The sequence below is a fragment of the Saccopteryx bilineata genome, chromosome 2 (genome assembly GCF_036850765.1).
Source record: "Saccopteryx bilineata isolate mSacBil1 chromosome 2, mSacBil1_pri_phased_curated, whole genome shotgun sequence".
In the NCBI taxonomy this organism is placed as follows: domain Eukaryota; kingdom Metazoa; phylum Chordata; class Mammalia; order Chiroptera; family Emballonuridae; genus Saccopteryx; species Saccopteryx bilineata.
This window is the reverse complement of record NC_089491.1, coordinates 269,900,431-269,927,356: the sequence shown is the minus strand read 5'-3', so window position 1 is coordinate 269,927,356 and position 26,926 is coordinate 269,900,431. Positions and strand designations below refer to the sequence as shown.

Here is a 26,926-nt window from a genome sequence, read left to right as displayed (position 1 = left end):
AGTCCAACTTGTTTATTTTTGCTTTGGGCTCTCAAGGGAAAAAAAGGAAAGATACCACAGAGTACTCCTATTTCTGTCTCAATGAAAGACCAGATTTTTGTGAACCATCATAGTTTAAGGACATGTGCATGTCATGAGGGTGGATTTGCTGAGTCATTCACTGAACCATGCAGTACATACTGTGCATTTGCTACTGCCCAAAACATTGCTAGAAGCTCAAACACACAGATAGCAAGGCCTATCTTTTACTAGCAATGTGACTCTGGGAAAATTACTTAACTTGTCTTTGCTTCAGTTTCCTTATATACACACTGGGGATAATAATAAGAGATACTTCAAAGGGATGTTAAAACAATAAAAAATATCGCATAAACAGTTCACTGTCTGATTCATAAGAAATAATAAATATAAACTAATAACATTTCATCTAAAAAGAATTATTAATAAATTTGATTCAGCCCCCAAACAGTAACAGGATCAGAAACCCTACAGAGACGAGAGTTTTAATGCTGCATCTACCTGGAATTTAGGAGTCAAGTACTGAAAATGATTTATAGAAAGTTGTGAATTGATAATGAGAGTCAAAACATTTTCTATTAAAGGAAGATGTTATAAGCTTTTAAAAATATACTGGCTCTAACTGAGATGGTGCAGCACTGATATGAAGGACAGACACCCAGCTCCACGGAAGAAATTTGGAGTCCAGGAAGAAACCTTCACATCTGTGGGCAACAGACTTTCAACAAGGCTACAAAGACAATTCAACATCATTTCAACAGAAGGTGCTGGGAAAAGTGGTATCAACATGCAAAAGAATGACTCCAGAACTCTAACTCACACTATATAAAAAAAATTACTCAAAATAATCACAGCCCTAAATGCAAGTCTCAGAAGAAAATAAGAGCAAATCTTTAGGACTGTGACATATGCTGCTGGTGGGAATGTGAAACAGTATAACTGCTTTGGCAAACAGCCTGGAAGTTTTCTGCAAAAGGTTAAAAACAGAGTCACCATATGACCCAGAAATTCCACTCCTAGGCATATACCCCAAAGAAATGAAAGCATGTTATCAACAAAAAAAGTGGACGCTAAAGTTCATAGCAGCCATTATTCATAATAGTAAAAAAGTAGCAGCAACCCAAAGATACATCAACTGATGAATGGATAAACAACATGGTCTATCCATACAATGGCACGTGAGTCATCCCACATAAATGAATCTTGAAAACATTATGCTAAATAAAAGAAATCAGTCACAAAATGTCATATACTGTATGATTCCATTCATATATAATGGCAGGAATAGGAAAATCCCGAAAGACAGAAAGTAGAATAGTGGTTGTTTAAGACCTGGGGGGGTACAAGGGTGACTGCTAAGAGGTATGAGGTTTCTTTTTGGGATGAGGAAACTGTTCTAAAATCGAATGTAGTGATGGGTACAACTCTGAATACACTACTAAAACCCACTGAATGGTACTCTTTAAAATGGCTAAATTGTATAATATGTATCAACAAAACTTGTACAAAAACAGACGCACTCATATGCTTCAAAGCAAAAATATTTCTTTCCTTCATAGGATAATAAACTCAAAGCCAGTGTACTCTAAGAAGGTCTGAATGACTGTAAAAAATAATGCTGAGGAAACAAAAGAAAACAGGAAATAATATCTATAGTATGACATCACTGACATCAAAGTGAAGATTATGCAAAATATCATCTGCTTAGGGATCTATTCATATGCAGTGAAAAAAAGTATACAGAACATCAACCCTGCCCTCTAGCAGGAGAGTGCAGCTGAGGAGAACGAGTCCACAGGAGGATGTTAGCCAGGGAAAGGCTGAGCGTCAGAGTTGTTCCCCACTGAGAAGCTAAGTTTCAGGATGACTTTTCTTGAATTGGTCTCAAAATATACCTTGATATGCACAGTATATATAGTAAATGTTGTGCAAAAGAATAAAACAGTTATCCAGGAGAGATTAGACTATGTTCAGCAAGTCTATCGAAGATTTCTACCATAAATTATTATCTGTGCACAAAAGCTAAATCTGCAACTACGTAAGAATGCCAAGGCGCAGGGTATCTTCTCGCCACTTCAGATAATCAATGCCTTGGCCTCTGCTCTTTAGCAAATAAAGCAGGGGTCTCAAACTCAACTCAGCATGTGGGCCGCAGAGCAAGATCACAACCGTTCCGCGGGCCGCACTAGGTCTACAAAAGGCAACTGTTACACAACACTTTTCTCATTGCAGTTTGAAAACAAGAAAAAATCAGTACAACAAGCACAATCGTACATGCAGTTTACTCAGTGTCACAAAACGACCAGAAAGTGTAGTTCGCATCACAACTGCTGTTAACTAAGCTAATATCTAGCTAGGATGCTAGAGAAATGAAAAATACAAGTAGGCCCCTAGGCTTACTTAATTTTATCCAAAATATTTTGAACTTCCTGGATTAGTCTGCGGCCCGCACAAAATTGTTCGGTGGGCCACGAGTTTGAGACCCCTGGAATAAAGTAATCAAATGAACGTCAAATAATAACTTATGTTATGGTAGTGGTAGCTTCAAATATCAAAATTATATTCTCTTTCATTTGATAGCTGTATTTTTCTTATCGAATCTTCCTGATATCAGCTACCCAACTTAAAGCACAAAGACACCTTTAAGAATGTTTAACTTTCTATATACATGGTCCGATGTTTGTAGTTGTATAGATCAATTTTTATACACAGATGACATAAAAACTCTTAGTAATGTTTAATATTTATTTCTAAAATTCTAATGCAATACTTACCCTAAAATCATTCTTAAATTTCTTTAAGTCATCAATCTGTTTTCTATGTTCGGAAACAATTGGGGATATACCTGTAAAATTAATAACTATTAGATACAGATTTATTTCTAATCTATAACTTAAAATTCTTTTAGAATGAGATGTTAGAAATTAAAATAAGTTCTATTACCAAACTAGAATCTTAATATGTTAATTATAAACTTTGGCATTTGTCAAATTATGCATTTAAATGTGCACAATACTAAGAAAAAACGTTCACCAAAAATACTCGATATTGGGCATGAGATCAGACACACCCCTTCCTATCTACAGTTATACCTAAATACTTTTTAAGGCTCTGACCTTTATTTTCAGCCTTTGAGAAGCTAGGTGAGGCCTCACTGGGCTTCATATTTTCTTTATTCCCTGCAGGGGAGTTCTGCCTCTGATCTTGAAGCCTGGAATCCTTAGCTAGAAGAGAATTATTTTAAAAATTCAAAGTTAGATAAAAGTTAGAAAAGTAAAATAGAAAAATATTCAATAATTTGGATCTTTTTTGGAAAAGAATATTGCCATTTAAAAAGACATTTCTCCTTTGCAGACATATGAAACACCAATAATTTTATTTTATAAGATTTACTACTCAGGAATATTAACCCTCCTAACAAAAGACATTCAAGAATAACATGAAATTAGCAGCATTACTTAAACAGCTAACTTCACTTACATAAAATTTTATTTTATTTTATTTTTGTATTTTTCTGAAGTGAGAAGCGGGGAGGCAGAGAAACAGACTCCCGCATGCGCCTGACCAGGATCCACCGGCATGCCCACCAGGGGGCGATGCTGTGCCCAACTGGGGCGTTGCTCCACTGCAATCAGAGCCATTATCAGCGCCTGGGCCAACTTTGCTCCAATGGAGCCTTGGCTGCGGGAAGGAAAGAGAGAGAGACAGAGAGAAAGGAGAAGGGGGGGGAGTGGAGAAGCAGATGGGCACTTCTCCTGTGTGCCCTGACCGGAAATCGAACTCAGGACTTCCACACGCCAGGCCAATGCTCTACCACTGAGCAAACTGGCCAGGGACTTACATTAAAATTTTAAACATGCATGGAAATATCTACCTTTGAGTAAAAACAGAGAATTTTTGTATAATGTTCAAACTGTAACACTGCAGTCTACAAATAACATGATGGGTCCGAAAGCCTTTCTTACATACCCTCAATAGATGGGGTAACAGCTCTGTTGGATGCAGGACTGGCAGGTGTAGGAGATGCAGCTGGAACAGGCATAGCAACAGCTTCAGCTGGAATAACACCAGCTTGGGGAGAAGCAAGAACTGGTCCACTAGGAGAATTTCCAATACTGTTTTGTCTGGGAGACCTGGGTCTGTGAGTTTTGGGGGATAATCTTGGAACTAGAAGAAAAGAAAAAGTTATCCATTACTTCTCAGCTTAAATGTCACCTCTTCAAAGAGATTCCTCTTAAGATTTAGGTAAAAGTAGTCCTGCCCTGGCTAGGTGGCTCACTGAATTAAGTGTTGACCAGGCACACCAGAGGTCGCAGGTTTGATCCTTGGTCAGGGCACCAACAAGAAACGATCCATGAGAACACAACTAAATGAAACAACAAGCTGATGCTTCTCTCTCTCTTTCCCTTCCTTCTTCTCTCTCAAGTCTATGGAAACATTTAAAAGTAGTCTTATCTGCCTGACCAGGCGGTGGCGCAGTGAATAGAGCCTCAGACTGGGATGCGGAGGACCCAGGTTCGAGACCCCGAGGTCACCAGCTTGAGCACGGGCTCATCTGGTTTGAGCAAAGCTCACTAGCGTGGACCCAAGGTCGCTGGCTTGAGCAAGGGGTTACTCGGTCTGCTGAAGCCCCATGGTCAAGGCACATATGAGAAAGCAATCAATGAACAACTAAGGTGTAGCAACGAGAAACTAATGATTGATGCTTCTCATCTCTCTCCATTCCTGTCTGTCCCTATCTGTCCCTCTCTCTGACTCTCTCTCTGTCTCTGTAAAAAAATAAATAAATAAAAGTAGTCTTATCTGACCTCCATTCCCAATACCTTTTCACTCTATCACCCTGTTTTCCTTTCCCGCATTTTAGGAATAATGGTGGTGACTGAGAATTTACTAATACCTAAGTACAATTATAGTTTTTCCTTCTAACTAAATACATTTATTCAAAGGCAGTATTTTTTTTTTAATTTTTTTTAATTTATTCATTTTTAGAGAGGAGAGAGAGAGGGAGAGAGAGAGAGGAGAGAGAGACAAAGAGAGAGAAGGGGGGAGGAGCTGGAAGCATCAACTCCCATATGTGCCTTGACCAGGCAAGCCCAGGGTTTCGAACCGGCGACCTCAGCATTTCCAGGTCGACACTTTATCCACTGCACCACCACAGGTCAGGCTCAAAGGCAGTATTTTAAGTGAAGTTAGATACTGGATTTCTTTTTTTTTTATAATTTTATTTTTTTAATGGGGTGACATCAATAAATCAGGATACATATATTCAAAGATGACAAGTCCAGGTTATCTTGTCGTTCAATTATGTTGCATACCCACCACCCAAAGTCAGATTGTCCTCTGTCACCCTCTATCAATACTGGATTTCTAAGGCAAAATAAATGCTACTTTAAAAAATAAAAGATAGCGGCCCTGGCCGGTTGGCTCAGTAGTAGAGCGTTGGCCTGGCGTACGGCAGTCCCAGGTTCGATTCCTAGCCAGGGCACACAGGAGAAGCGCCCATCTGCTTCTCCAACCCTCCCCCTCTCCTTCCTCTCTGTCTCTCTCTTCCCCTCCCGCAGCCAAGGCTCCACTGGAGCAAAGTTGGCCCAGGCGCTAAGGATGGCTCTGTGGCCTCTGCCTCAGGCGCTAGAATGGCTCTGGTTGCAGCAGAGCGATGCCCCAGATGGGCAGAGCATTGCCCCCTGGTGGGCATGCTGGGTGGATCCCGGTCGGGCACATGCAGGAGTCTATCTGACTGCCTCCCCGTTTCCAACTTCAGAAAAATACAAAAAAATAAAAAAAAGTTAAAAAATAAAAATAAAAGATAGCAATATTCTCTACTAAAAGGGGCATGGTTTCTTTAAAAAACAGTGTGTTGGGGCGATCCCTCAGAAGTAGGTTTATGCATTTCTCCTTCCAATAAACAACTCAAAAATCTCTTAGCAGCCTGCAGCCAATTCTTGCCACATCAAAATCCACTGTGCAGTAACTAAGGAAACTGGAGCTCCAATTGAGCCAATGGGAAGATAACCCAAGCAGGAGTGTGCCGCAACTTCAAAATTTAAGTATCTAATAGGTTTCACATTCCATTATAAACTCATTTGTAGAACTCAGATATTCAAAGGTTTATAGAAAAATAGTTCAATTTGCTTCACATTAGTGGTTAAGTTACAAGGGTCATAGAGGGAAACTATTATTCAACAATTACCAATTTCCTAATTAGTGTAAAGAACAAACTTGTTATACTGTTCTATGTGTATTTCTTTTTTTTTTTTTGTACTTTATTTAGAAAATTAAACTTAATGGGGTAACAATGACCAATAAGAGTACACAGGCTTCAGGTAAACATTTCTATAGATTTTGAACTGCTGATTATGTTGTGTGCCCAACACCCAGAGTCAAATCATTTTCCATCACTGTGTATTTGTCCCTCTTTACTCCCATGCCCCCATTTATATGTATTTTTAACAACTATGTTTTTGTTCTTTCACTTACATAATCATACTTTACTCTCAAAATTCATTTCCAGATCATTTGAGTATATCAAATGATTAATGACAGAAATAAAGAAATATTTTTAGAAATTCTATTTTGTTATTTCCTTGTCATTGAAGGGCTAAAGAACAAAATAGAAAAGTGCAAAGGAATTTACAACATAATTATACATACACGAAGCTGAGCAGTATATAGCAAATCAACTGAAGACATTTAACAGAGTTGGGTAGAGATTGTTTAGCTCAGTGTTTTTCAACCAGTGTGCCGCGAGACATGGTCAGGTGTGCCATGGGGAAATTAAACATGGGTCCCCAAACTATGGCCCGCGTGCCGGATACGGCCCGCGGAGGCTATTTATCCGGCCTGCCGCCAGCGGCCTCCATCCGAACATAAACATTCCCCTCACAATCCCTCCAGCTATCAGCGACAGGAAGAGTGGAGGCACAGGGAACGCTCACTGACCAATCACCTTCTAGGATTCATCCCGACCACTAGCGATGAACCAATAGTAGGCCGCCTCTCATCCACACCCAGGAAGGTCCCCACTCGGGCTGCTGCCACTTGTCATTGTGTGGCCGCAGTGAGTAGTTGAAGCTGCTACTCCTCCCCATGGTTTCGATTTCTAATCCTGGTTAGGACTGGAGGTAAATGTTGCCACCACTAGATGAAGCCTCAGCCTCAGCTGGTTATGTCTATCCTGATGGTATATATAGATATTTGACCTTTTTCTTTTTAAAAGAAGCCCCCGCAGAGGGTGATATACAATGCATCACAATGTTATCTAACTTTAAAGCTAAAGTTTGCTGATCTTCCTTTGGACAGTTTTTGGTTATCTGTTGACAAGGAGTTCCCCATTCTGGCCAACAAAGCTATTTTGACATTGCTCCCGTTTTCAACCACATATCTATGTGAGCTGAGCTTCTCAAGCTTGACTGCGATAAAAACTAAAAACAGAGAGAGACTGAGAACTGTTGAGGAAGAGCTTCGTGTGTGTCTTTCTACCATTCCTGCCAGGATATCCCTTTTGTGTTCATCAAAACAGGCCCAGGTTTCACACTAAGTGAGTATAAATACATTTAGAAACTATATTATTAACTATATGTATAGTACGTACTGTGTTAGAGTGTCATTTTGTGTCATTCTGGTAGGTGGTTTGTGCTCCAGGATTTTGTAAATGTAAAAAATGTGCCTTTCAAAAAAGGTTGAAAATCACTGGTTTAGCTTAAAGATTTTTTCTTTTAAAGATTCAATGCACTAACTTAGACTATACCCACAAAAACAACCGCTGCTTGCTCTCTCTAGTTACCATGGAAGCAAAACACAATTAGCAAAAGCCGTCTTAGTTTAATTTTAAGATCTTGTCAAAGTGTATTTTTTACACTTTCATAGTTGCTGTCATCACATTTAAAACTTGGGCCCCTCATGTGTGCTTAATATTCCTTATAAGGGAAATGTAGTCAGGAATTAGTGCCATATCCAGATGCTACAGAAACACACAGCACTGTAAGCCCACATTAAATGTTTGTGGAATGAATCAAGTTACTAAGAAGATATGAAATTCCGTCCCTCCAAACAGAATTACATTCTGTATTTGACTTATATTTCAATAGCACTTTATAAAAAGTATACAAAGTATATTCATACTTATGAGTATCACACAAATCTCATCACAAGTCCATAAAGTAGACTAGGCAAAAATTATTTTACTCATTGAGAAAATTGAAATTCAGAATGATCACAGAATTTACTCTAACTTAAAGTAAGAGTAAGTTGTAAAGACCAGAATGAAAATACATGTTTTCCAATTTCTGGTTACTCCATTTTTAATATATACACTTATACTTCCTCAAACAGCTTGAGCTCAACCCTTTTACATCTAGTAGAATTACAAAATGAACATTGTCATTATACTCGAGGCCAAGTGTTACCTACCCCCGCTGACCACTGATGACCACGTGCCCCCCGCAGGACTGGTCCTTGCTGCTGCAGGGGCAGCTGCTTCACTTGGTGGAGTATGGGATATAAATTCTAGGCCACTGGAAATGGAACCCCTCCCAGCAGAAACTCTGTGATTTCGAGGGTGTCGCTGGGCCTTTGGGGACATCCTTGGAGGCCCTAAGAAAGGAACAGTGAATATCACATAAATGCCACGATGTCTATCAGTACAACATTCCTGCTAAATACATACACAACCCATTCACACATACCCCATTCTCTCTCTCCCTCTCTAAGTTTTTCTTGGATTAAAAAAGAGGAAGGGGAAAGCCACATGTATTTTTAGCTGTATTCTTTCAGAATTATTTTGTAGATACCACAAGGTTTTATGAATGAATTTTATTTTCTCATTATTTTTAAAAAAAGAGAAGGATGAAGTTGGTAAAAAATTAAACAATTAGACGTCATAACTCTTCAGATGTTAGCAGTTTGTTTAACCTATAACCATTATTTGTAAGCATATAAAAACAAATGTTAACAGAAGTTATGGCTAAATGATGGAATAATTTTTATTTTACCATACACCTTTAGCTTTTTCCCTCAAATTTTCTGTATTACTTCTAAAATTATAAAAAAAGTTTTTAAACAAAAAAACCATTAATCCCGATATATCTTTGTATTATTAAAATGTGTATATATATCCTTCTTAAATTTCCCCCAAATCTTAGTTTCTCTACCTCTTCTGTCATGGTAATTTTATAAGCCATGGCTTAAACAGTCCTCACTTGTAAGCAGTTCCTCAGACTCAACAGGTTCAGAGCTGAAAATTCTATTGCTAAGACATGACTTTAAAAACCAGAATAATTGACATTTGGAGAAGAAATTTGCACTATATGAATTACAAAATTCTGTATCTTTAATTCTGTTGCCTCATTAACGATTTCTATTTCTGAAGTAGCTACTGTACTTTCAAACACAACAGGTGAGAACTGGGCAGGATGGCTGAGAGAGGCCTGATAGCGCTAACACTTGGCAAAACTCACTGTCCATGTCAAAGCCAGGCTCCTCACTCTCTCCTTGCTGACAAACTTCCTGTAACATCAAACTATTCTGTGTCCTCAGTAGGAATTTAATAATAGACACAATCTTAAGAATGTTATTCTCATATATTACAGCTTTCAATTGGAGACATGATTGATTTGTGTCAAAGAATGACTTAAGAATTGGTTATCTGCATATTTTTACATGTTTATTTGCATCTTTTAGAAAAAGACCAATCAAGTTGGTTGGCACAGGTCAATGCAATCAAATTGCAACTTTAAAAAAGTCATTCTTTCTTAGTAATATGTCAAATACAAAAACCAAATATAGTCTCCTCTATTAAGCACAGAAAACCACTATATTTAACAGTTTTAACTTTGAAGTTCACACTTAAAAAAAAAAGGTTCGGTGTCACCTAACTACATGACTAGAAAACATTTTGACTCAAACATGACTAGAAAACATTTTGACTCAAACATGACTAGAAAACATTTTGACTCAAATTAGTTTAAAAGAAACCTGGACTGTAGCATCCCTGAATATGCACCAAGTATGTTTGTTTCTGCATGAAAAGTCCACAAGCAATCCTGGCATTTTACTGTAGTGAAGATATTCACACTAAGGAGTCCTGTTTTAGCTAACATTCTCATGATATGAACCATCACTTATTTAAACAACAAACTTTAACGAATACTTGGGCAGAATTTAATTTGTTGCTTAGTGGCCACCTAACAGGCACTTTTGAAGATCAGTGCCCTGTGCTGCTAAAGATTAGCTGCTAGAGTCAGGATCACATGACCTCTTTGAATCAATGGCAACAATTCATTAGAAAGTAGCCAACATTGTTTCCTCCAGGGAAGCACTTTATGCCAGAAAACTATCAATGGCAATTTTTAATGAACAACTCAGATTAAAATTTTAACACAAATATCTGAACATCAAAAGCACATTATCATTCAGAAACAGGTTTTTAACTGCATTTAAGTTACAAGGTGACCTTCCTACAATATATCTATATATTTGATATGTAGCAATGGTGAATTAGCACCAAATATTAAGAATTATAGAATTTTATTCTTTTATTTTGATAAGGGCAAAAAAATACCTAAAGATTAAAATTCATACATGGTTTTATTAACAATTTTATCTTAGATCAAGATTTAAGCAGACTTTCATTATAAAATATTGCAAAACTATTTTGTTAATTACACAACCATAAAACTAAACATTATTGTAATCTAAGGACTGACACACAAAGGCAGCTACATGAAATGTCCCTTCCAAAAGGGATCTCTAAATCTCCACTCCTGCCCCCAGCCAATAGGCAGGCTCACTAGCACCTCGGCCCAGGAGCTGTAAGGTGACAGGTTCTAAAGCTGGGTGACTGAGTTCACTGTTCACCCTTCACCTCATACACAGCGCAAGCCAGGAGGGAGCAGGCCGGGGCAGGCAGGGATCACCATTACCAGGAATTGCTCTTACAATTCAGGACAGTTCATAGCTTCACACAGCATTTTATCAAATTTCTCTCTAATGAACAAAAGGTTAATAGAAATAGTTTTAATAAACTAAAGTTAAAACACGGAAATTATAGGTTATCAAATAATGAAGAGGAAACTTTTCTAATTATAAACTCATACAGGAGTTAAACAAAGACAAACAAAAACATGAACAAATTGTGGTATTGTACCTTCTGAAGACATGCGTTTAGGCATAGTAGAGACAGGAGCTGGAGAACCATGAGCAGAGGGGTGAGACGGGGGTCTGGATGGCCGCGAGGGGGGCCTGGAGGGCGGCCGTGTAGGGGTGGCGGCCCGAGGTGGAAGAGAGTTGGGACCTGACTGGTAGCGAGAAGGTGGGCGAGAGGAAGGAGATGGGCAAGGCGATGGCCAGGGAACACCTGACAGAACAAATGATATGAAGGAAAGTATAAAAACTAAAGAAAAAAATGAGGGAAAAAAGTAAACAGAAAAAAAAGTAAAATGACAAAAATGATTTCTTGTACATTTTAACCCTTTGAGGACAGTCATTTGATTTGTGATAAATTTTAGCATAACTTAAACTGACATAAATTCACATTTTACTTTAACCTCCTTAAAATTAAGTCTGTTTAAATGAATACACGTTCCCAAAGGGTTAATTAGGATCTACACATACTACTGAAGAAGACAGTTAAGACTTTGCCTATTAATCCTGCTTCTATAACTGTTTCTCAGTAATCAATAGATAAAAGGAGTATAAGATATACTAGATAATTTCACACAATAAATCACAAAACACAGGAATAAAATTTACATTAGTTTTAGCTTTTGAAACAATAAAAATAACAGCTATACAATCCTAATAAAAATGCTGCTTTCTTATAACCATCTGTGATTTTCATCTAGTTTATATTTGAACGTTAAGGTCCAGCCTGAAATCTCATCAAGCAAGTTCATTTAAGTACAATAAAACATTACTTCCACTATTTTCTAGAGTCATAAGAGTGACAAAGGTTAACATTCATAGCCTTTTCAAAAAAGGTTTGAATTTTATCAAATTAGAAAAGGGGTACCCTTTGTATAATTATACAGTTTTTACTTATGTAAGAGATAATTAACTTATCTAGGAGACTGCTTAATAAACAATACAACTACAGAGCAGTCATCACCAATAAGCTAACACTGATGGATTTGCACAAGTCAAAATACAGCTAACATGTAAACACAATGTATCACTTACCTTATCTTAGCAAACAGTCCAGGGCTCCTCTCCAGAGGCTTCCCCACACTTGAGTACTGTATCATACATTTCCCAGCCCCTTTCAGGGTTTTACTTTGAAAATTCTGTTCATGAACAACTAAAATTCTTTACTCAGTGAGCAAAGAAATTTCACCCCCCATACTAATTACAGAAAATACTCAAGAGTGTTCATTTGGAGAGGAATTCTGGAGAAAGACTCAATGAAAAAAAATGAAATTGGAAACTTAGTGTTCTCTATTTTTCCTCCAAACTTTCCTAACTTAAATACCTAAAATTGATTTACCACTTTCTCCTTTAAGTTAGTAACATCCTATCGCTCTTAATTACTGTATTTCAACAGTGCCCACGGTACTGCTGGTATCCCAGACCTACATGTAAGATTCACTACCTATGAGCCATATTCAGTCTAGATCAGTGGTAATCAACCTGATCCTTAACACCCACTAGTGGGCATTCCAGCTTTCATGGTGGGCAGTAGCAGAGCAACCAAAGTATAAATGAAAAGATAGATAACTATAGTAAGTTGTTTTATAAAGATTTATTCTGCCAAACAGCAAAAATCCAACATAAAGTACTTGGTAAGTAATTATTATTATATGCTTTACCTTGCTGTAACTCTGCTTTATAAATTTAATAAGTAAAGTTACTTCCCTACTTTATAAATCACCATTACTGTGGAACCGGTGGGCGGTTAGAAAATTTTACTACTAACAGAGATACAAAAGTGGGCGGTAGGTATAAAAAGGCTGACTAACCCTGGTCTAGACTGAGAGGGAGAGTAGAAAAATACCTTCCTACTGAAGATACAAGTTTCTTTTACTGTACTTAAGTTAAACTACAATATCCACCTTTACACTAAGAGTTGTTTTTATTGTTTTTTAAGCACATTTTATTCTTCAGTTTCCTCACATGACTCTTGGTCATGTCCTGTGGGACAAGCCACCTCCAATCTGTTCTTGAAGTTGGCAGAATATGAATATATAAGTAAACAGTAAATAAAAAGGAATATGTATTAACTAACTGCGTGTTCCACACTAATTAGTTTAAATTTTGTGTAAATAACTTTATCATCCTCTGTTTTTAAAATTGAGAACCTATCCAAAGTTTCCAATTTCTTTATATGTGGAGTTGTTTTTTTGGGGGTGGCCAAGTGAATATTTTTGGTTAAATTTAGCACTTCTCCTTAATACATGAGAATTTCATCATGCTAAATACATTCCAATGACTTATACTATTTTTTATTAATTTTATTATTTTGATACCACAAAGGTAAATTTTGATAATTTTTTAAGTGAAAACTACTCCACAGAAATCAATAAAGGTATGCACATTCTTATCATTACATAAACTTGTAAATATTTAGAAAGCTATATATTTGATCAATGACATTGACAAATTTGGTCAAAATACTTGCCTCCATTAACTACTCTTTGGTCTGACCCAGAATTCGGGTTGAAATCTGAAGTGTGAGTAGTGGCTCTTGATGGCATGGAGCCCGATCCAGACTGGCCCATGCGTGGTGAATTCTGTCTTCCACTTCCCCACGATATGACTTCTCTACTTCTTTGTCCAGGAGGAATATATTTATTTTCCCTGAAAATGAGAGATCCTCTAAATTATTTTATCCTTCAAAGTACCAGGCCAATGAAACAAACCTAAAAGCAATTTAGGCTGAAGAAAATTTTTGTTATAAAAATGTTAAACACTAAACCAAACTGCCTCTCTCCCAGACAACCCTAACCTTCAACTTCACCCTGAGTTCTAGCCTCCGGCCCTTCCTTTCCCTCAGCACAAAGTTAATAGATATGTGTTCACTCTCATCTACTGGGCCTCTTTCTGGCTGAGTCTACCAATCACGGTCTATCTCCTTGAAACTCCTTCTTCTTAGGCCTCTCTGTTCTCTGAGCTCTTCTCCCAGCGCCTATTCCTGGTTCTGCACGGCTCTAGGGCCAGCGATGCCGATAGATCCCAATCCGCACTGCTGGTCCCACAGTCCCAACACCTCCCACTGAGCACTCCAACTCACACCACCAGACTCTAAGCCAGGGGTCCCCAAACTTTTTACACAGGGGGCCAGTTCACTGTCCCTCAGACCGTTGGAGGGCCGGACTATAAAAAAAACTATGAACAAATCCCTATGCACACTGCACATATCTTATTTTAAAGTAAAAAAACAAAACGGGAACAAATACAATATTTAAAATAAAGAACAAGTATATTTAAATCAACAAACTGACCAGTATTTCAATGGGAACTATGCTCCTCTCACTGACCACCAAGGAAAGAGGTGCCCCTTCCGGAAGTGCGGCGGGGCTGGATAAATGGCCTCAGGGGGCTGCATGGGACCCGCGGGCCGTAGTTTGGGGACTCCTGCTCTAAGCCATGCATATCCTGAAACAGGATGTTTATCTTCTACCAGATGCACAGCCAGTGCTTTTCAACACGCTTGTGCATGGATGAATGGAAGACCAGCAAGCCCCTCAAACTCATGGACTCACCCTATTTCCCCTCAAACTTGCTCCATGTTTTCTGTCTTCATTCCCAGTACAACCATCAGTCCACCTAGTTAGCAAATAATCTTCAGGGTCACCCCTGGTTTTCCTAACCTTTCTGTCGCTAGGCCTGCTCTAGTTGGTTAGCAAGTTCTTACAATTGAACTATTTCAAAACACTAATTGGGTTCCATGTTTCAGCCAATTCTTAAAGTCCCAGAATTCCTTCACAAAATAGCTTGCCTGCCCTGGCCCGTTGGTTCAGCAGTAGAGTGTCGGCCTGGCGTGCAGGAGTCCCGGGTTCGATTCCCGGCCAGGGCACACAGGAGATGCGCCCATCTGCTTCTTCACCCCTCCCCCTCTCCTTCCTCTCTGTCTCTCTCTTCCCCTCCCGCAGCCAAGGCTCCATTGGAGCAAAGATGGCCTGGGCACTGAGGATGGCTCCATGGCCTCTGCTTCAGGCGCTAGAGTGGCTCTGGATGCAACAGAGCGAAGCCCCAGAAGGGCAGAGCATCGCCCCCTGGTGGGCGTGCCGGGTGGATCCCGGTCGGGCGCATGCGGGAGTCTGTCTGACTGCCTCCCTGTTTCCAGCTTCAGAAAAATGAAAAAACAAAAACAAAAAAAACCCAAAAAACAAAATAGCTTGCCTATAAGGCCCTCTTTTTTTTTTTATAAGGCCCTCTTTTAAAGAAGGTTTTTTTATTTTATTTTTTTTATTTTTTATTTATTCATTTTAGAGAGGAGAGAGAGAGAGACAGAGAGAGAGGAGAGAGAGACAGGGGGGAGGAGCTGGAAGCATCAACTCCCATATGTGCCTTGACCAGGCAAGCCCAGGGTTTCGAACCGGCGACCTCAGCATTTCCAGGTCGACGCTTTATCCACTGCGCCACCACAGGTTTCGTATATAAGGCCCTCTTTTAATGTGACATGCAAAGTCCTTTGCTACTCAGTTGCTATCACCACTATCACCAGCACCACCACTGCACCTTTGACACTCACCCTGTATTACAGATAACATGAAACAACTAGTCTTTTCCTCAGCCAGTCAGGTTCTTTCACATCTTTTACCATGTGAGGAATTCTTCCCTCATTTCTCTTTGAGTGGCACACAGATCTAGTATCCCATTACAAAATGTCACCTCTCCTGACTCTACAGGTTATACAAGTTCCTCCTCACATTCTGGATGCTTCCAGTATCTGAACACACCTCTAATCCAAATGAGCCCTCCTGGACCGTGGCTTACTCATCACTGTGTAGCCAACACTTGGTTCCACAAAGCTGACCCTCTAAAAATATTTTCCAAGATTACCATCATCTTTTCTCTAATAGAACCTTAAACCAATTCCATCTGTCTTCTCTACCTAAGCTATATTAAAGGAAGATGAGCTATAATAATACACCTTCTCACACAGACCTTGAATTGTGTATCCAAACCACTGCATCATGATTGCCTTTAAATACCTAGTGTTTATGCTGTGACCCTCACGTTCACTGGAATTTCTCTGAACGGCTGTGTATTTTTCTTCTTCACTCCTATCATCATTTTCCAGGGCCACTCGGGCTTTGTACTGGGCACTTGATTCAATTTCTTCTGCTAATTGGTTTGCTCTTGCTTCTCGTTTTAAAAATTCTTCTGAATTATCCCTTTCTAAGGGCACCCTGAAACATGAGGAAAAGAAAAAGCAAAGTGAGTATTTTAAAGTCATAGTTTATATATTCCCATCACAATCAAATATTAAGACAGTTTAAAGCAGGGGTAGTCAACCTTTTTATACCTACTGCTCACTTTTGTATCCCTGTTAGTAGTAAAATTTTCTAACTGCCCACCGGTTCCACTAACTTTACTTTATAAAATTTATAAAGCAGAGTTACAGCAAGGTAAAGCATATAATAATAATTACTTACCAAGTACTTTATGTCGGATTTTTGCTAAGTTTGGCAGAATAAATCTTTATAAAACAACTTACTGTAGTTAAATCTATTTTTCATTTATATTTTGGTTGCTCCACTACCGCCCACCATGAAAGCTGGAATGTCCACTAGTGGGTGTTAGGGACCAGGTTGACTACCACTGGGTTAGAGTTTGAAATGCTGATAAAAACTGTAAGAACGTTGCAGTGACCTGTCTATCTGTAAGTCAAAATTTGAATTATGTTATTACCTTTTCCCTAAAAGAAGATGACTGTTCCAAAATTGGTTAAACTGTACATAACCTCTACACTTGCAAGTTTAGTTTTTACATCTTAAAAATAAAATTTGTTTAGAACATAAATTTAGAGTGTAGGTCAACTACATGTATTCCTTTGTCCTAATGGAAATTTATCAGCTTAGGCAGTAACAGGATATGCTTTCACAGAATTGTTTAATTTAAAATTCAAAAGAGGGTAGGGGAAGGGGAGTCAAGAGGGATAAATATACAGTGATGTAAAATGAATTGACTTTGGGTGATGGGCACACAACACAATCAACAGTTCAAATGCTAGAGACATTCACCTGAAACCTATGTGCTTTCTTATTGATCAATGTCACCCCATTAAATTTAATTTTCTAAATAAAAAAAAAATCCAACAAACATTTATTCACCATCATAATTTTTTTAATGATCTTTTAAAAAATTTTTCTTTTTATTAATTTTTAGAGAGGAGAGTGAGAAAGAGAGAGAGAGAGAGAGAGAGAGAGAGAGAGAGAAGGGGGAGGGAGGAGCAGGAAGCATCAACTTCTATATGTGCCTTGACCAGGCAAGCCCAGGGTTTTGAACCGGTGACCTCAGCATTCCAGGTCGACACTTTATCCACTGTGCCACCACAGGTCAGGCTTCACCATCATAATTTAAGTTAATAATCAAACCAAATGCACTAAAATAAAAGCAAACTTTTTAAACTTACGTATATGAAGATAAACTGCTATCATATGTAGACACTACACCATAGTTCTCTTCATTATATCGAAACATATCATTGGGATCCCATCCATTAGACTAGAAGAAAATGAAGCTCATTTTTCAAAATGATAAAATATTTGTCTTCTTTAATTCAGTTATTAGCAATATCTGCATTAACAATATTATACTGAAATTTTTCTTCTACATCAGCCCCTACAAGTTGATAACTAACTATAAAAAACAATTATTTGAGAGGTTATTAGTAAAAGCTACTTCATAAAATATGAGCCTTTCCCTACTCTCTAACAGCCATCTTTCTATAGGGTATTTACTGCAAATCTTGAGTTGACCGTGGTCCTCTCCCTTCTCCTGGGCATCACGAGACAAAGTCATAAGAGCTAGGTTTTATTTCTCTTTCTTTCCGTTTTTTTTTGGGGGGGGGGTTTGTTTGTTTGGTTTTTTTTTAAGAGAGAGAATACTCATTTATGCACTCATTGGTTGATTCTTGTCTGTGCCCTGACTGGAGATTGAACTGGCAACCTTAGTATGTTAGATGATGCTCTAACCAACTGAGCTACCAAACTACCCAGCCAGGGCAAGAGCTAGGTTTTAGAACTAGTGTTGCCATGTATAGTTGTGGGTCCTCAGCATTGAAATTCTAGGCCTTAGTACCCTAACCCAGTGGTTGGCAAACTCATTAGTCAACAGAGCCAAATATCAACATACAACGATTGAAATTTCTTTTGTAAGACAAATTTTTAAACTTAAACTATATAGGTAGGTACATTCCTTATCGAGGTAGTGCCCGCACATGGTATTTTGTGGAAGAGCCACCTTCAAGGGGCCAAAGAGCCACCCGCATGTGACTCGCGAGCCACGGTTTGCTGACCACTGCCCTAACCTGTAACCTCAGTGTAGATAACTACAATTCTATGAGAAAATCATCATTCTCACAAGCTAAATTACATTCTTTAATTTTTAAAAATAAACTAAATAGGAACAGAGGCAGGAAGAATCCTCACTGGTGAATACTAATGTCTAGGTAATCGTTTCTCTCTTCTTTCAATTCCTCTTTTAAAGCCTGACTGGTGAAAGGGAATAAGATATAGTATATAATCTTTATCCATCTCAGAATAGAGAACACAGAATCATCCAAACCATGTTGACGGCAACTTCAACACTAAAGCTTGCCTCTAAGGTCATCCATCAACATCATGGTTCTTCTGTGCTACTCCAGATAAAACTATAGTGTAGGCCCTGGCCGGTTGGCTCAATGGTAGAGCGTCGGCCTGGCGTGCAGGAGTACTGGGTTCGATTCCCAGCCAGGACACACAGAAGAAGTGCCCATCTGCTTCTCTGCCCCTCCCCCTCTCCTTCCCTTCTCTCTCTTCCCCTCCCACAGCCAAGGCTCCATTGGAGCAAAGTTGGCCCAGGCGCTGAGGATGGCTCTATGGCCTCTGCCTCAGGCACTACTAGAATGGCTCTGGTTGCAACAGAGCAATGCCCCAGATGGGCAGAGCACCGCCCCCTGGTGGGCATGCCGGGTGGATCCCGGTCGGGCACATGTGGGAGTCTAACTGCCTCCCCATTTCCAACTTCAGAAAAATACAAAAAAAAACCCACCTATAGTGTAATTCCACCATTAAAGCAACTCCTTAGGCCTAACACGTGGACAGGAAAAGTTACCTATGGAGGCTTTACAATTACTTAAGAAGTATGCACTCCATGTAAAAAAAAATCTAAACCATGCAGAAAAACATCCAATAAAAAGTAAATGTCTTCCAATTCCAGTGTGTATAACCAATATTAACAACTTCTTGGGCATAATTCAGTCAGTCTTTTATGCACATATAAAAATATAACTGGCTCTGTCTTTAAAAAAAAAAATTCTAATAGGATATTCTTGTTCTGCAACTTGCTCCTCTTATTAGATCTTGCACGCCTTTCCACATCATAGTACACCATTCTTTTTATTGGACAGATAGTATTTCAATTGAATGGAAGTACAATAAATTAACCCACCCTCCTGATGGACAGCAAGGATGTACCCAATTTTTCACTATCAGAAATGGCTGCAAAAAACATCCTTGTACATAATTATTTGCACATCTTATGAGTATATTAAAGCAAAAATAAACACTCAGAGGCAGAACTGCTAGACCAAAGTTTATGTGTATTAGAAATTTTGATATTGCCAGAATGTTCTTTAGAAAGCATCTGTCCATTTACCTGCCTATCAACGAAATAGGAGTGCCTTCTTCTCTATACCCTTCACATGTCATTTGCTACAGACCTGGGATCCTCCACCTTATGTTTTGACTCTTTAAAGTTTAAAAATTAATAATGTGTTACTTATGTATTTCCAAATAATGATGTGTTTTCTATATATGTACAACTGAACAATGACTTAAAGATAAAACAGGTTTGTAATAAAGACTTCTCTGTAATATTCAATGGTAGACTCTCAATCCAATTCCAATTTTGCTACTTAAACACTTAATTTTTGTCAGGAGACTTCACTTTCTATATACACAGTTTAGAAAATTAATTTTCAGAATTCTAAAGATAGAGTCATTATTAAGCATTTGATTTATAGATGATGTGTTATAGGAAAAGTAAAAATATTTGCCAACAGGCTTTTAGAAACAGATTTTTCTGGAGAATGATCCTAATTTAAGACCAAGAGATTTACTTGTTGCTTTGATTCTAATATAACCTAACTATATACCTTGATAATAAATACTTTTTCCTCAGACAAGCCTAGAGGTTGTACTCTGACCTCACTATAAGTCCTAAAGACAATTAAGATCCCACATCACTTGCCTTGGGCTGCCTTACTGGGGCAGAACAATCAAAGCAAAATATGTTTGTATTTATAGTTTCTCATGGTTTCCAACTTAAATTTTTAAGTTTCTTTTTATGACTTACCTTTAAAACACAGAAATAATACATAAGCATCCCAAAGAAACATTTTCCTGTGTTTGGGCCCTGGGGTAGTGGTGGGAAATATAGAGGACAGTCTGTATTTACACAATAAAACTGCTGCTTTACATATACTTATGACAACAATTACTACATACTTAAATTAAAGCCAAGTGATAAAATGTCACACCACGTCACATGGCCATAGCCTGATACTAATCCCAAGAGTTTACTTACGACGTCATTTTCCAGAGCCTCAAGTTCCTCAGTGGCAGTGAGGTCACCGGCATCCCAGGGCTCCAGGTCCTTCTCTTTGTGCTCACCGTTCACTTTAGCACTGATGGCAGAGTCAGTAAAAGCATCTGCAAAGGATACTTTTGGTTAAAAGATCATAAAACCGTGGCCTGACCTGTGGTGGCGCAGTGGATCAAGTGTCGATCTGGAACACTGAGGTTTCCGGTTCAAAACCCTGGGCTTGCCTGGTCAAGGCACATATGGGAGTTGATGCTTCCTGCTCCTCCCCACCCCTCTCTCTCTCTCTCTCTCTCTCTCTCTCTTCTCTAAAATGAATAAATAAAAAATAAAGTTCTAAAAGATCATAAAACCAACTAGACAATGGACTACACCAGGGGTAGTCAACCTTTTTATACCTACTGCCCACTTTTGTATCTCTGTTAGTAGTAAAATTTTCTAACTGCCCACCGGTTCCACAGTAATGGTGATTTATAAAGTAGGGAAATAACTTTAGTTTATAAAATTTATAAAGCAGAGTTACAGCAAGTTAAAGCATATAATAATACTTACCAAGTATTTTATGATGAATTTTCGCTAAGTTTGGCAGAATAAATCTTTATAAAACAACTTACTATAGTTAAATCTATCTTTTTATTTATACTTTGGTTGCTCCGCTACCGCCCACCATGAAAGCTGGAATGCCCACTAGTGGGTGGTAGGGACCAGGTTGACTATCACTGGCCTACACTAAACACACACAAATTATCAACAAAGAGGTATGCTAAAAATAATAATGGGAAGGGAATTCTAATACAGAAAGAATAACATTCATTAACAGTATGCTTTCAGATATGTAATGCTTCTAATACAATAATTCAAAAAACTTAATTGGTGCCCTGGCCAGGTGGATCAGTGGATACAGCCTTGTTCCAGCTCACGCGCAGTCGCAGGTTTGACCCCGGTCAAGGCACATGTGAGAAGCAAGCAATGAGTGCACAACTAAATGGAACAACTAGTGGAGCGAGTTGATGCTTCTCTCCCTTCTCCAAGCTCCTTCCTCTTTCTCTCCAATCAATGGGAAAAAAATAATAAAAAAAAATTACTTCGCATCATTCACAAGTTAATTATTAATGAAGATATGTGTTCCCACATAATTTTAAGCCACATGAAATGTTTTCATGTATTCACAAGTCATTAAATTACATTAAAAATAATTAGCATTTTAGAAGTAATCCAGGAAATTTCTATCCATCCATCTAAAACAAGATCCCTTTCATTTAATGAACCCAGTAATCAGAGATACTCTCAGAGCTCCTATTGCCAAACAGAAGATTTTTTAACTTTCTGAACTAATGTCTATATGCAAGTATCCTATTGTTGAATATGCTCTTGCCAAGAGTAACTTAACTATTCTAAACGGCCTGTCCCTTCACAGAACCTCTTTTCCCCTGCAGCCACCTTGTTACAAAGCTCAGGCCCTACAGTGTTACCAGTCCCTAAGCAGCAGGCTTCTCTGGACTTCCTATCAACTCTTTCTCACTCATGTCCTCTTCTCCTCTGCTAATGTTACTGAGGACCACTGGCTTGTGAGAACGTCATGGCCATCAGTATGTTCAGCTGATAGGAACTATTTTATCTACAGCTGCGATCCAGCAAAGGACATTTTTCCCTAGTTGAGAGTTAGGACCCAGCTAAATAAAGGTCCAATGAGTGTTAGAAAATGCTGTGGCGATAAAGGCTTGCATTTGTATGGCTGGACCACTCGGGTATCGTTTAGCACAGGGCTAGGCAGTGATACTTCTGCCAATCTGGCTTTTCTAGAGAGAACTGGCTCCCAGTCATTGTGCTCTCACCTTTACTGCAAGCTGCCACCAAAGGAAGGGAGTAGGGTAGAAGCAACAGCTGTGCCTCCTCTGAAAGAGCCAATTTCAGAGGGACTTTTGACTTGGTCCTGGCTTCTGTAACTATCATCAGCTACCTGATGGGCAAAGTGATGACAAAATAAGAAATTTAAGCCAGCAAATTTAGGGAAGATACTACAAGTCTAACCAGCTGTGACCCCCTCTGATCACAAAGTAGGGGTAGACGCACGCGCGCGCGCGTGTGTGTGTGCACGCGCGCTAACTGCACTGATGGGCCAAGCTGCCAGCTCTACCAGCAGCTCGACTCCTGCTGCTGGCAATTATAAGAGCCGAGAGGGTACAGAGGGGTTCCCAGAGCTGCATGCCCCAGATGGGAGTGGGATGGAGTCGTCACTAGAAGCTGACTGCATCTGGGAAAAGCTTTCTTAGAGGTTCTGAAAGACCGATGCTGTCTTCATAATGCTATCTTCAGCTGGAAGCCATTGATGGTCCTAAAAACTTGGCTTTATATGACATTTACCTGAATCAAGCCCTACTCTCGATCATCTTAAAGTTACACAAAATCTTGGTGACAGTTAATTTTGCCATATCTTTTTTTAAATGTGAAATGCTCCAAGAAAACATCAAATAATAATTGACATTAGGATGCTGAAATTCCCTAATTTTCACCAGTCATGTTATCTTCTACAAGAAGCAACAGGATTATTAATATTTTAACCACACTAATTTTGTGTGTTTATGTGTGAGAGAGACAGAGAGAGATAGAGGGACAGATAGGGACAGACAGACAGGAAAGGAGAGAGATGAGGAGCATCAATTCTTCGTTGCGGCACCTCATTTGTTCATTAATTGCTTTCTCAAATGTGCCTTGACCTGGGGGGGGGGGGGTCAAGGCACTAGCAGAGTAAGTGACCCCTTGCTCAAGCCAGCAACCTTGAGTTCAAGCCAGAAACCTTGGGCTGTAAGCCAGCGACCATGGGTTCATGTCTATGATCCCACGCTCAAGCCAGTGACCCAGCACTCAAGCTGGTAAGCCCGTGTTCAAGTTGGATGAGCCCGTGCTCAAGCCAGCAACCTAGGGGTTTCAAACCTGGGTCCTTCACGTCCTAGTCCAATGCTCTATCCACTGCGCCACTGCCTGGTCAGACTAATCACACTAATTTTTAAAAAGCATAAATTTAAGTGAATAAAGCATATACTTAGATAGAAACCCAGCAATAAAAATAACATTCTTTTTATTCACAAAATTAAACCTCAAACCAGCAAAAAAATTTTCTTACAGAACCACTTAAATGGATTTTTTCTCACTGCAAGTGTCTGTGTGTGTGCATGGGAAAATATTTAGGAAAGACTAGAGACTAAGCCAAGCTGTCCTGAAATTAAGATTAAAATTAAAAAATTAAAGAAAGCTAAATGTACTTTCATCAGTATTGTTCTAAACAAACAGAAAGGCTCCTCAATGGAAGCCAAGGTGAAGCAGCAAACTTCACTGAACCAAGTTTTAATCTGATGATCACAATTTAGGTTGTAGTAAGAGGCCATTTATTAAATAACCTATTTTTCAACATTACATTTTTACCTTAAATCTTCTGTTTACAATACCAACCTGATAAAAAGGAATTATATACTATATAACTATTCATGTTTTTACTTAACATTATCATTTTCTTTCAAGGCAGCAATAGGGGAAGAAAAAACAATTGTTTCTCTTTATAAAGAATGGTATTCCTTTTAAAATTTTCCCCTAAGAAATTACCTTTTTAATATTTAAATTTATTGATTTTAGAGAGAGAGAGGGGAAGGAGAGAGAGACTGCTCCTCTCTGTGCCTTGATCGGCTATCAAACCAGCAATCTCTGTGCTTCGGGACGATGCTCTAACCAACTGAGCTATCTGGCCATGGCAAGAAAGTCCCTTTTAAAAAACGAGTCAAGGTTTTAGGGAAAGATGTGCAGAAGTAAGAGAGTCAGCACAAAATCAAGCTATAGTGTCAGGATGCTGGGAAGCACTCAGGTCATAAATATTTTATTTCAGGTCAACACTGTATCATTAGCTAGAAGAGAGTAAGACTTGGATACTCCATTCTATACTGTTACCAATATTCACTACTGGAAATTCTAAAAGTGCTATTTTATTAACAGCCATGTTTGGATTTTTTGAAAAAACATTGTTGGTATTACATAGTATAGTGTTGTATCCAGAATTTCTGCAAAGTTCAGAAAATCAGCTGGCTATAATCTAACTGTAATTGTGGGAGTTTACATGTAGATTTTTCCAATGCCGTAAATCAGAGTATATTAATTTACCATTATCCTCTATGGTAAGAAACAAAACATTATAAAGGCATGATGCAGGAATACAAAGTGACTGTTACAAAAAATGTTACCTGTTTCTGAAGGAACTACAGGTACAGAAAGAAAAACTAAAACAATGAAAATGATCAGTTGAAATAATAGATATAAATTATAATAGATATAAATTCATCATGTGCTTGCTTATAGTTCCTTGCTTTTTGAACATCCAATTTACAAAAGTCTCTAGACTAGAAGGAAAAGGGAATACAAGATTATCCTCCTCCCCTTCCGAACCCCTCATTCAACCCCACAGCAGGTGAGCTCTCAAATCCTTCCTTTTCTTCTGCTTCCGGGCAGAAAGCCAGTCATTCTGGGCCAGTAATGCCACCTGGTGGTAATCAGAAAGAAATGCCTCCACCAATATACTACCATCTTCCCACCTCTGGCACATGGGTATCCCTCAGCCCCACCCACACCCAGGAGTAAAACAGTTGCTCTCCTCCTAAACTTTTATTCTTGTACTTCTCAATTATAACTCTGGAAAAGAAGAGTTGTCTGAGAATATTTTAAAGAGCCAGAATAATGGTGAAATAAGTTTAATGCTAGTAAAATATTATAAGTTAAATTTATTAAAATTAAAAAATGACAAAAACTAGACAAAGTTTAAAAAATCATCATCAGAACCCTGGCCAAAGAGTTCAGTAGGTTAGAGTGTCATCCTGATACACCAAGGTTGCAGGTTTGATTCATGGTTAGGGCACATACAAGAAGCAAGTGGAACAATGACTTGATGCTTCTCTCCTCTCTCTCTTCCCCCTCTCTCCGCCTTCCCCTCTCTCAAATCAATGGGAGGGGACTACAAGCAAGAATTAAGCATGGGGAAGTAAAGGAGCTGTTACATAGACTAGAGTAGCATTAAAAATAAAATTTCTTGGCCCTGGCCAGTTGGCTCAGTGGTAGAGCGTCGGCCTGGCGCACAGGAGTCCGGGTTCGATTCCCGGCCGGGGCACACAAGAGAAGCACCCATCTGCTTCTCCACCCCTCCCCTTCTCCTTCCTCTCTGTCTCTCTCTTCCCCTCCCGCAGCCAAGGCTCCATTGGGGCAAAGTTGGCCTGGGCGCTGAGGATGGCTCTGTGGCCTCTGCCTCAGGCACTAGAATGGCTCTGGATGCACCAGAGCAACGCCCCAGATGGGCAGAGCATCACTCCCTGGTGGGCATGCCAGGTGGATCCCAGTCGGGCACATGCGGGAGTCTGTCTGACTGCCTCCCCCTTTCCAACTTCAGAAAAATACAAAAAAAAAATTTTTTTTTCTAAAATAAAATAAAATTTCTCCGAGTTGTACACAAGTCAATAGGTGAGATTAACTTGGTAATTTTGTATTCATCTGTTTTTATGAATTTGCACACTATAAGTATATACTAAACCATGTATTTTATAATATAGATAATATTAAAGAATACAATATTAAAGAATAGCATAAAGAAACAAGATGGGAATGATGAACATAGCAAGGGTCCAGTCCAGGGTGTACGGGTAGGAACAACAGAACCAGGGGACAAGTAGAGGCAATGCTTTCCAGGAGAAGGAAGAAAAAAGATGAGAGAGGACTGCAGGGAGACAGGGTACGGGGGGTGGGGGTGTTGCGTGAGGGGGCAGGGCACAGAGAGCCTCTAGATCAGGGGTCCCCAAACTTTTTACACAGGGGGCCAATTCACTGTCCCTCAGACCGTTGGAGGGCCAGACTAAAAAAAAAACTATGAACAAATTCCTATGCGCACTGCACATATCTTATTTTAAAGTAAAAATACAAAATGGGAACAAATACAATATTTAAAATAAAGAACAAGTCAATTTAAATCAACAAACTGACCAATATTTCAGTGGGAACTATGCTCCTCTCACTGACCACCAATGAAAGAGGTGCCCTTCCAGAAGTGCGGCGGGGGCCGGATAAATGGCCTCAGGGGGCCGCATGTGGCCCGCGGGCCATAGTTTGGGGACCCCTGCTCTAGATTAAGGATTCTTAT

The 26,926-nt window shown here is 39.1% G+C and overlaps 1 protein-coding gene across 6 annotated transcripts in view; it reads right to left on the bottom strand.

Annotated features, from left to right (window-relative positions):
* The window catches only part of ATXN2 (ataxin 2), a 125,682-nt gene that overhangs the window by 29,135 nt on the left and 69,621 nt on the right, over window positions 1–26,926 (bottom strand). For 5 of the 6 annotated variants that reach the window (XM_066260553.1, XM_066260557.1, XM_066260554.1 and 2 more), the window contains exons 6-14: window positions 20,746–20,870; window positions 17,591–17,682; window positions 16,167–16,364; window positions 13,628–13,806; window positions 11,162–11,371; window positions 8,428–8,610; window positions 3,988–4,185; window positions 3,135–3,242; window positions 2,793–2,863 (exon numbers count right to left, since the gene is read on the bottom strand). In XM_066260553.1, coding sequence (XP_066116650.1) covers window positions 2,793–2,863; window positions 3,135–3,242; window positions 3,988–4,185; window positions 8,428–8,610; window positions 11,162–11,371; window positions 13,628–13,806; window positions 16,167–16,364; window positions 17,591–17,682; window positions 20,746–20,870 — 1,364 coding nt within the window. The remainder of the gene's footprint in view (window positions 1–2,792; window positions 2,864–3,134; window positions 3,243–3,987; window positions 4,186–8,427; window positions 8,611–11,161; window positions 11,372–13,627; window positions 13,807–16,166; window positions 16,365–17,590; window positions 17,683–20,745; window positions 20,871–26,926) is intronic. The other variant, XM_066260558.1, reaches the window with a different exon arrangement.